General features: G+C 47.7%; 1 protein-coding gene across 1 annotated transcript; it reads left to right on the forward strand.

The window, feature by feature from the left end:
• The first annotated feature begins 6,062 nt into the window (after positions 1-6,062).
• On the forward strand, positions 6,063-10,481 carry LOC135366972 (THAP domain-containing protein 3-like). Its single transcript, XM_064600006.1, has 9 exons — positions 6,063-6,373; positions 6,438-6,636; positions 6,978-7,028; positions 7,186-7,290; positions 8,034-8,072; positions 8,613-8,681; positions 8,764-8,826; positions 9,939-10,001; positions 10,099-10,481. Exons 1-9 carry the CDS (start codon positions 6,297-6,299, stop codon positions 10,228-10,230), a joined length of 798 nt encoding a protein of 265 aa, XP_064456076.1. The 5' UTR covers positions 6,063-6,296; the 3' UTR covers positions 10,231-10,481.
• Positions 10,482-11,174: the final 693 nt, after the last annotated feature.

Below are 11,174 nucleotides of genomic sequence, written 5' to 3' on the forward strand. Positions count from 1 at the left end.
TTCTTTTGAGGCTCACGTACGTGTCTCCTAGTGACTTGAAGACACATGAGGCCATGTGGGTCTTAATGGGGTGAAGGTACGTGAGGCCATGATGGCCCTCATAAGGCGAGGGCACGTGAGGATGAGGACACGTGGGGCCATGTGGGTCCTCATTAGGCTAATGTACGTGAGGACATGAGGGCCCTCATGAGGTGAGGGCATGTGAGGATGAGGACTCCTGAAGCCATGAGAGCACTCCTGAGGTGAGGACAAGTGAGGATGAGGACCCCGATGAGGTGAAGATACGTGAGGCCATGAGGGTCGTCTCATGAGGTGAAGGCATGTGAGGATGAGGATGGTGAGGCCTTTCGGGATCCCGATGCCCTGAAGTGAGGTTCGTGAGGAAAAAAATTGAAATGGAATGTGAGGGTGAGGGCGACTGGGGTTAAGTTACTGGTGAGGAAAATTTGGTGAGGGTGAGTGAGGCTGATAAAGTCCGTGCTTCGTGCGGTGAGGATGAGTGAGGGCGCGGGAAAATGCCCACCTATGCGCCCTTATCGACACGGGAGCTACAGTCTCCCTTATCGGCGATTGTGTTTACGAGCACAGCGCATCACGGAATGTGGAATTGCAATCCACAGATGTCACTTTACGTCTTGCTTCCAATGACGTAATTCCAGGACAAACTGCAGTTGTGCTATGGCTTCACTTTGATGGGAGACGACGAAAGCAGCGCTTCGTCGACCTTCCTGGCCTGGCAGTGCCTGTTATCCTCGGCAGGGACTTCATCATCCGGCAGAAACTTGTGCTGGACCTGCCCAATGGAGGATACGTTTACCACGGATCGTCAGGACGTTTTCCTTTCGCCGTGCCACAGGACAGCACTTCAGCTAAACAAGCTGCAGCAACGTCCATCGAACCGTCCACGCTCCCGACTGTCTTGGGTCGTTCCATGGTCCCCAGGAGGAGAGCCGTCAACTTGAACAAGTACTGCGGCAGTTTGACGGTGTGTTCACGGAGAAACCCGGTAAGTCGTCTGTGTTACAGCATAGCATAGACACGGGAAACGCTAGGCCCTGGCGTTGTAATCTGAGACCATTGAGTGTGCATAAGCGTGCTTTGTTAGACGCTCCTGTTGATGAAATGCTCCAAACCGGTGCAGTTCAAAGGTCCCAGAGCCCTTGGGCTGTTCCTGTCGTCCCGGCTCCGAAACGTGATAGTACGGCTAGGTTATGCGTCGACTATCGTCGGCTTACCGCAGTAACTGTAAGGGATTCTTACCCCTTTCCGTCTATCGAGTCTATTATGTATTTCCTGGGCAACGCTACAGTGTTTTCAACGCTTGATTGTAGTAGAGGGTTTGTGCAGATCCAAGTTGCCCCGGAGGATGTCCCGAAAACATCCTTTACCTGTCATAGGGGGTTGTTTGAGTTTGTACGGATGCCTTTCGGCCTGTCTAACTCTCCCGCCAGTTTCCAACGGCTAATGGATACCGTATTGGGAGATGCAAAGTATAACTTCGCGATGGCGTACATGGAAGAGTGTTTTCCAGAAACTTTCAGGAACACTTGGGACACCTGTCAATCGTCCTTGCAAGGATGAAACAGGCGGGGCTAACCATCAACCCCCGCAAGGTGCAGCTGGCATCGCCTAGGATCAGCCTTCTCGGCTTCATGGTGGACGGAGGAACCATCAGTCCTAGCGATGACAAGCTAAAGGCGATCATAGAGTATGCGGTTCCCGGTAACGTAAAAGCCTTGCAGCGTTTCTTGGGTATGGTTGATTTCACAGACAATTCATTCCTAATTGCGCTGAGTTAGCGCAGCCGTTTAACCGGTTGTTGCGCAACGATACACCATGGCAGTGGGGAGAGGAGCACGAACGATGATTTCGAGCTTTTTCTCACGCAATCGCTAATATGGCAAGGCTGTATTTGCCTGACCTGAACAAACCATTTGTAGTGCAAACAGATGCTAGCGATTATGGCGTTGGCGCAGTTCTCTTGCAGGGGCATGACGCTATTCTCTGTCCAGTGGCTTTTGCAAGTCGCACGCTGAATCCGGCAGAACGGAATTACTCCGTCACGGAAAGGGAATGCTTGGCGATCATCTTCGCTCTCAGGGAGTTTGGTCTGTACCTTGACGGCGCCACTTTCATCGTCCAGACTGACCACCAGGCACTTTCTTGGCTGCAGCGGCTCCGCAACCCATCTGGATGTCTTGCCAGGTGGGCCCTGACGCTGCAAGGCTACTCCTTTAACGTGGAGTACAGGCGGGGCTCGACCAACGTGGTAGCAGACGCGCTTACCCGTGCGCCTCTACCGGAGGGGGGAGAGGAAGGCACCGAGGCGCCTTCCCGGCTCCTGGCAGCAGCACAAGTGGCACGAGACGTATCTTCCTCTTGGGGCACGGTCGTGAGCAGAGAGCAGCTCCTAAACGCTCAGAGAGCGGACGGCCTTTGTCAGCGGGTGTCTCAATGGTTAGCTGAACAGGACTCGGCAGGCACCGGAACGACTGACAGACGGCACCACTCCTGTCTGCTGGGCGAGGATGGCATCCTGTTCAGGTACATACCCCAGGCGGATGAAGATGAAGGCTCATCCCCATTCAGAGTCGTGGTGCCACGGAAGTTGCGTAAGTCTCTCGTACGTTACTTTCATGACTCAGCCTTCGCAGGTCACAGCAGTGGCAGGAAAACTGATGAAAAGTTATGTCAACACGACATGGTCAGGAATGAGGTAGGACGTAACTAAGTATGTTCGCACTTGTCCCGTATGCCAGAGAGCAAAACCTCGTGGTGGTTTACTCCCTGGGTGCTTGCAGCCTATTCAGAGCAGTAGGCCCTGGCAGATAGTTGTTTGTGATGTGATGGGACCGTTTCCACGTAGTCCTAGAGGTAGCCAGTATTTGTTTGTGGTTACTGATCATTTCACGAAATGGGTTGAGCTGTTTCCTCTCAGGACACTGACTTCCCTGATAGTGTGGGAAAGATTACTCGACACCTTTTGCCGGTTCGCGTTTCCTGCTCAGCTCATCACAGATAACGCTACCTACTTTACGAGTAAGGTGTTCTCAGTTCTTGCGCTGTCTTAGGCATTCAGCACAAGAAGACTTCCCCATATCAGCCTCAGGCTAACATTACCGAACGTGTTAATCGGAACCTGAAAATTATGTTGGTTGCTTTTACTAGTCAGTATCACGGTGATTGGGATCTTCGCCCGGCTGAACTGGTGTTCGCTACACGAACAACAGTAAACAGATGTACAGGCTTCATCCCGGCGTTCCTGAACTTGGGACGAGAGGCACCTGTTCCAGTGGAGAATGCTCTACGCCTCCGGGATGGCAGTACCCAGCCTCCTTATTCAAGGTTCGCTGAGGAACTCCAGAGTCGACTGGACGATGCAGCTCGGACGGCTCGGGAGAATCTGGACGTCGCACGGTTGGACCAGGCTCGCCAGTACAACCGAGGGCGACGGAACCTCACCTACAGCGTCGGTGACCTCGTCCTTCGTCGGACTCATCCGCTAACTGATGCCGCACGCGGATTTGCAGCTTCACTCGCAGATAGGTGGGATGGCCCCTTCGAGGTAAGTGGGTGCTCCTCCGGCCTCACTTACAGGCGTCGTCGCTGTAACACGGGCGAAGAAACTGGGCCAGTACACATCTCGGACCTGAAAACTTACCACCTCCAAGACCCCGAGGACGAAGAAGCAGATGTCCAGCTTCTTCCTCAAGTCCTGGACTAGGATTCGGTTCCCGGACCTTCCAGTCGCTACAGTTCGCGTCCCCGCAGGCAGCGCACGTAGAAGGCACTATCTCAGTCATTATTACTTAATGCTCGGAGTTCAGTGTAGCACTTTCTATGTGGTATTCTCGTTGTCACGGTCTCCCACTTTAGTTTCACCAGGGCCTTACGACCTTGATGAGCAGGAGTATCCTCCTGACTGTTTTTGCTTTCTTTCTTTTAAGTATGTCTCAACGAGCAAAGCGACCCAGGACCGGAGCGCAGCTTCCTCCCGATCCCTTCCTTCCTCTTCGGGGTCATCTGGTCGACCGGCTACTCACTCGGTGGCCACCTGGACGGTCGTATCCGACGGAAAACCCGTTGCCTGGGCTTCAAGGTCAAAATGGTCTTCCCAGCCAAGGCCACTTCGTGGGGCGGACCCCGAGCTCCTACCGCTTACCTTCCGGAGGCTCAGCTTGGATAGTCGTCGTCCCGCAGACCCCCCTCTACCCCTCTCTAAAGAGGAACGGAGACACCTATGCCCACTCTGTTCCGTCCCGGATATCAGCCGCCCGGAACACCGGCGGGGCCAACTTCACCAGGCAAAAGCAGAAGCTGCCAAGGCAGCTCGATCAACAAGCACTGATGTCGAGACAGCGTTGAGCGTTCTCCGCCGCCACCAACCGGATCTTCTCAAGGAACCCCGATAAGCTCTCCCAGGTTCGGCGTCCGAAGATGTGATTTTGGACATGATGGACTTCTGAGTGTCTTTTGAATGTTCTTCTAAGAACTATTTGGAGGTGGGGGAATATGGGAACTGATAAGATACCAGTTCGCGCCCTCGAGAAAAGTGTCAGTGGCATGATAGTAAAGGGGGCGTTGTCGGAGCATTTAAAAGCGTGAGCGGGGTTTGAGGAAGGAATTCTTGGCCAGGAGTGTCGGGCAAGACGGATCAGCCGCAGATGCGAGTCAAATAAACCCTTGTTGTTGCTGATTGCATTTTGTCGTTGCTGTGTTTTCCTGGCGGGTGCGGCGGACGGACTGACGCCATGAGGTTGTGGAAACACGGGTTTCCACAAAGGGAAACAGTTAGCCGGACCTCTTTGGCTGCACGTATAGCATGTGTTTGTAAGTGCTCAAACGTCGCCACGGCAGTATTGGATAAAAGTGGTGGTGGATACTGGCCTGATAAAAGTTGCGGCCGTATTGGGCCATGGTCAGCAGTACGCAGGCAGGCAACGCTTGAGCTGATGGCGTCAGAAGGTCACGTAGCACATGATTCCTCTCGTGAAGGTGCGCTAACACAACACTGAAAGCCCAGTGCAAAGCCGGTCAAGTATATAAGGGAAACAATTAGCAGGAGCTCTTTGGCTACGCGTATAGCGTGTGTTTGTAAGTGCTCAAACGTCACCATGCGGGTATGGAGAGCTGTTGAGGCCTGATTGGGCCAACGTCAGCAGTATGCAGGCAAGCACCGCTTGAGCGGAAGATCACGTAGCACGTGATTATTCGTTGAAAGATGTATCAGCCCGTATTGGCTTGGCCGCCATTGAAGAATCTGTATCATTATTGTGTTGGAGGGTGGGTAGTGTCGGTATGACAATATTAGTCGAAAGCAACAATCTTGCACCACCTGGTGATTTGATACAGGATGAACTGCAAGCTGTCAATTTTGAGTCAAGTATGTTGCAAGCAGTACATTTCATTCAAAATCAGAGGCGCAGAAGTGGAGACATAGGATTTGACCAGATCAGTAGATTTTGTTTACTGTTTAATTTCTTTAGATGTATTCTTCTTCATAGACATGATAGCACTCGCACGTTCCCCACAGCCAACCCATGCAGCGACCTGATGCTCCAGTTCCGAACGATTTGTGGCAGGACTCCGCGCACACGTTTTCCAAGAACGGGCAGCCGTCTTCGCCTGAAGGAAAAAGAAACGTGCTGCGAATTCATTGGCGTACGGTTGTCTAAAACTGAATTATGTTTACCTGTTAATTGAACTATTATTACTAAACACGATAAAATCGAAACGTATTCCACGTGGTTGAAGTGGCATACACCGTGCTCGATGGCTGGGGCACATGAATTTGTTGCAGACTTGTACACGCTACTGAGATACCCTAGACCGTAAAAACTGAACCTCACAATATAGCACGCTCTTAGTCAATCACCATCCGGAATCGACATCGTTCTGGCTCCTTGATTGGTTAAAAACGTGAGGCGTACGCCTTTTTGAAAAACTTATCCAGTTCCAAAGAAGGCGTACGCACCACGCTTTCCACAAATTGGGAGAGAGAAAAGTGTCATTGTGTGCAATAGTCGGCCTTCACAGTCACAGGGGTGCCAGAAGTCCCAGACCTTGTAACCACCCCCAAGCGGTCGCTCCTTGCAAAACCGCCATCTTGTCCAGGCCTGACGTCACTAGCAGACGATACGGCGCGCACGGAAGGCGACGAAAACAAATTGGCGTGGTTTCTATGCTGTGTGGCAATCGGTGGCAACTTGCCAAACGCAACTATGTGGTGTTAGTCTGGTGTCGTTGTGCGTCTTTTAGGTATTTAAAGTTGTGAATAACACTTTACAATAATAAATATGGGACGTTGTTGCTACATGGGCTGTCAGCACCGGTCCGGCGAGGCAACAAAAGCCTCGGGCGTAACATTTCACTGGTAAGTATATGCGTTTGTCGCACATCGTACGACAGTTGACTTTACTTCTATTTATTGATTACAGTTTCCCACGAGATCCTACGCTTCGAGAAGCTTGGGTTGAGGCCATTGGGAGAACTGGATGGACACCCAGCAAACACAGTGTAGTGTGCTCCAAGCACTTTCAGAACCGTGACATGGACAGGACATCGTTAGCACGGATTCGATTAAGACCTGGTGCGGTGCCCATCGCTCATCCTTCTGTGTCTGCTCCTGAGCTGCAGGTGTGTTTGAGTGCTCTCGTTCCCGTACTCCAAAGTGCGTATAATATTGTTTGAACGGTACAAGAAATTGTGACAACCTGTTATGAATCAGTGAGCGTTAATGTCGACAAAAATAAAAGAAAGGAAAGAAAAAACTTGAATAGCAAATTCTGTAAGTAATGCTATCCGAGAACATACTTTTTGTTTTGGTCATGCGCAGTAACCTTATTGAAATTTTCGATTAAGTAACATGACGAGAAAGTGCAGCACATGAGATATGAACTTGTGATCTACATTTTTCTGCCAATCCCTAGCAATATTTCATTACCTATGGCACACATATAATGTCGGTTATGTTCCAGGTAGCACAGCTTTCAACAGCACCTGAGGCAGCACGTGAAGCAGAGCATGAAGTGAGTGTCACTTTCGTGTTCACACTCTCAGGGCATGATACGCAGTGTTCACAGCATTTCCTTGCACAGTGTTTGTGCTTCATACGTTTAGGTTTATATTCTGTATTTTTCTGCTATGTCGTGGCAATTGCTGTATGACATACTGGTTGTTTCCTAGATGGAACTAGTCACAGCTCCTGGTGGAGCACAGGAGCAACTCCCAGCTCCAGCCAGAACACAGGAGGAACTCGCTCTAGAGGAAACCTGTGAGGGAGAACATGAAGTGAGTGGCCCTTTCGTGTACACACTCAGGGTGCTGTGAGCTACAGGACTTGAAGTCCTCAAACATGTATATGATTTTTTATTTGGACAATTATTGCTACATCATGCAACATTTCCCCTGTGAATTCGACACAGGATGCAGAGCCTTTCTACCACTCCCTCGTGCTGTTCTCTTTCGCTCCATCTATCCATCTCAGTACACCACACATAGCCACAGTTGCTTTGCAGTACTAACACAGAGTCTAAAAAACTTATCCACCATTGCTATCCATTGTCTACTATTGCTACAATCAGTATGCATAATGTATCTTACTGTGTGAAGGAGTGTAGTCTCTACACATCAACTTGTATGCCATTGTATGCTATGCAAGCGTGTGAGCTATCTGCGCAGCCCCTTAGGTTGCCCCTTTCTCCTCGTGCCGGTGGAGCCATCCTAATTTCCCCACCCTTTTCGAAAATAAGAGGGCCATCAATTACACTGTGTACCAGGTGGCTTCGTCTTTCACCATATAGTGTCATAATTTTACTACATGTCCACATGTGGTCCTCTATTGTTGCCTTCGGAGAGGATACTCACTTTGTCATGTCGTCTTCCAAACATTTCCCCTCTCGTGCGCAGAGACCTACTTGCATAGCGTATTGCTAATTTATTTGTGCATCTTATTACCTCAGAGTTTAGACAGTTTAGTTTACTCTGCTGTGAGTTCCACAAGTCAGCTCACATTGAAATTTCTATCCTGACAGCAAGACTTATTGTCCAGCTCCTGTGCAGAGATGAGTGATGTAAGTATAGTACATTTTGCTTTATGATGCTAAATCATGCTGCACTAAAATGTGTGGTTCCTGTTAAACAACTGATATCGAGATAACTGAGTGACTCAACATGTCAACCAGCAAACACAAAGTGAGACGACTCGATGTTGTTTCTTATATTGTGCTGAAACAAAGCACGTCACTGTGCACGTTCTGCTTGGTTATCAGTACTTTTCATCTGACGGGGTCACAACAGGGCACAGATAAATTATGAAAAAATGGCTAGGAAGCACGCGAGCTGGTGAAGATGATGCATAATGTAAAAAACCCGAGACTAGGGAACACGAAGGGTGTTGTGTCTGTCCCTTCGTGTTCCTTAGTCTCGGGGTTTTTACATTATACAGACAAATTGCTGCCTTTTCAGCTATGCAAAATATTAGTCATATGCACAGAGCACCATAATTTCTAACATCGGCATCTAACGGCATCTAATTGGTCTGAACAATCGTTTTTTTTATGCTTTCTTAAAACCATCAAACCTGTATTATATGTGATTTACTTTGGCTGCAGGAAAGCACGGGCTTTGACTGTAACCCGTTGCACAACCCATTTACAGAGCTCGAAGATGAGGACGTATTAGTAAGTACTTGCTTTCTCTGGTTCTCCATATGCTTGCACAGAGTTAACTGTGCTACAGTACTGCATTCATCAAATTTTGCAGGGATATGTCCGAGCTGGACATGCATCACCTCAAGCTTCTTGTTCAAGCTTAAATACCTCACTGGTGAGAATGTCAACTGTCAGAATTCCTGCTCCATGCAATCCTGTTTTGAATGTTTTGGCCGGCCTGTTGATTTGTGTTTGGAAATTTACATATTGGTACACATGACCCAAGGTTATTTTTATACCTGGGTCAAATCAGTAAGCTGGGCCGAAACATAATTATGTCCATAAGGCTATCAAGTGTCCGAGACATGTTAATGTGAAAGAGAAATGAAGAAGGGGTATAAATAGGGAGTGACTTTTTCGGGTTAAAACCGATTCTGCCCGGTTATTACCCCCGAACTGATGCACGACCAATTCGGGTTAAACCCGATTTCTTTCTGATCTCCAGTCACTATGGAATCCTCAAGTGACGTTTCCACTGAAGACAAACAAAGGTCGCCACGTGTAACACATTTAAGAATGGGTCACTTACGCTCCCAGCAATACACCCATGTGTGTCAACACTGTCTATGCCTTCGAGGATTACCACTGGAAGGTCACGATCCCGCAAAAAAACACAAAAAGAGAGATTAGGAAAGGACTCAATAGACAAGAGGAGAAACAAAAACACCCGATAACACCTGGCACAATTATATATATTTATACATATAATTATATATATGTATAACAAAGGCACAATTATCGCCTGATTTTTACCCCCCGAATCTGAGAAAGGCATTGAACCCGAAAAAGTCACTCCCTAGGTATAAACTGGCACAAAAAACAGCGCAGAGACAGGACGTGAGTAGACAAATGAAGCTCTGACTAACAACTGTGGTTTATTGGGAAGGAATGAAAACAATTTTGTGGTTGACATACTGGGTCTCGTGGGAAAGGAGGGTAATGGAAGGCACACTGTTACCACCTCTATTATGAATTTGAATCATCCGTCTCATTTGACTAGTCATGTCCGGTCTCTGCAGTGTATTTTGTGTCCAGTATGTACCAACTCGCCCACACTGTTGCTATGAAGGGGTTATAAGTATGGAAACACAGTAGTGATGCTTTGTGAATGCTAACGTTTTTATGCTTTGCCTTCTTTATTGGTGTACACCTGCTTTTACAATTCTACAGTACATTTAGCTATAGCTGAGGGTGATCTCCATCTTTTCCTTTCCTTTGTGTATAAAGGAAACCAGTGCCATCACCTATGCTCCCTATGCTGCTGCCACATCTAGCAGAAGGATTTCACTGGTGAGGACTACCAAAAGCAAAACAGTTGAAAGGATGCTATACATTTAAGTGCAGTCAAGGTATATACATGCATTTTATTTTTCTATCGGACACATAGGATACTGCGAGCACCTCCACTCCTGTGACCCCTACCAGAGGGATTATATTGGTAAGAACTATCAGGAGGGCTACTGTTTCATCTCAGACCACAGAGGGAATGTGCGGCATGCTTATATCAACAGTAACATAGAATCTCTCTGTGCCACTACAGTTGGGGATACATTCAAACCATATAGTTCTTCTTGTCATTGGAGGATATACCAATCTGTCTTGAGACATGGCCACTACCTCGAAATTAATAACTAAGTGCAGTTAAATACAACATATTGCACACAATAAAAGAGAAAGGGAGAGCAAGATGTACCCTGAACACTAAAGGGTTTATTGTGCCCTTTACGTTTTAGAAGAAAAATCTTTCATCACGAGGGTATGATGGCGGCTGACATTTTGTACAGGCTGCATCTACGTAGCCTACTTGGAGCGTACTACGCGCTATAAACCAGCCTCTTTCTATTCCATCAAATGTGTTTGCATGTATCTTCTAATTCCTAACATGACATCTTGATGGCATGTATTGATTTAGATCTGTGAGTTGACTGATTTTTACTAACAGCATGAGAAAAATGAATTGCATTTATGATGTACACTCAATGATGAAATAAAATACTTACATTGATTTATTCTTTGTTGATTTGCATGTCTGTGTCATTTATTCTAGGAAGTAGGATTGGGAGGCATAGAGGAAGAGCACTCCAGCTTGTCCATCTACGTAGCTCTCGCAAGCTGTTAGTGCATCTCGTTTGCTTCTAATCATGTGCATGGTACAAATCAATCATGAATCATGCCTGTTCCTATAAACTGAAAGTCAGGTGGAAACACTCGCAGCTGACCCTTCACACAAAGGCAGGGGGGATGTGAACTGCAACAACGTAGCGGTAAAGAAAGCTGAGACATTTCTCTGAAGGTCCTTTGATTAAACTTACAATGAGGTACCTAATATTGATTGGCATAATTATGTACCGTGCAACCTGCATTTTTGCACAATAATTTCACTGTAGAATATATAAAATCATAAGTTAAATGATGCATACTTATTTTTTATTGCGAGAAGCTGGTAAATTTCAATGTGTGTGT

The sequence above is a fragment of the Ornithodoros turicata genome, chromosome 1 (assembly GCF_037126465.1).
Source record: "Ornithodoros turicata isolate Travis chromosome 1, ASM3712646v1, whole genome shotgun sequence".
Taxonomy (NCBI): Eukaryota; Metazoa; Arthropoda; class Arachnida; order Ixodida; family Argasidae; genus Ornithodoros; species Ornithodoros turicata.

What these genes read in the sequence shown, in the direction of transcription:
- LOC135366972 (XM_064600006.1), top strand. Translation starts at nt 6,297, where the DNA reads ATGGGACGTTGTTGCTACATGGGCTGTCAGCACCGGTCCGGCGAGGCA. An exon ending in CCTGTGAGGGAGAACATGAA is followed by an intron (nt 7,291 to 8,033) that starts GTGAGTGGCCCT and finishes CTATCCTGACAG; the next exon opens with CAAGACTTATTGTCCAGCTC. An exon ending in TCGAAGATGAGGACGTATTA is followed by an intron (nt 8,682 to 8,763) that starts GTAAGTACTTGC and finishes CAAATTTTGCAG; the next exon opens with GGATATGTCCGAGCTGGACA.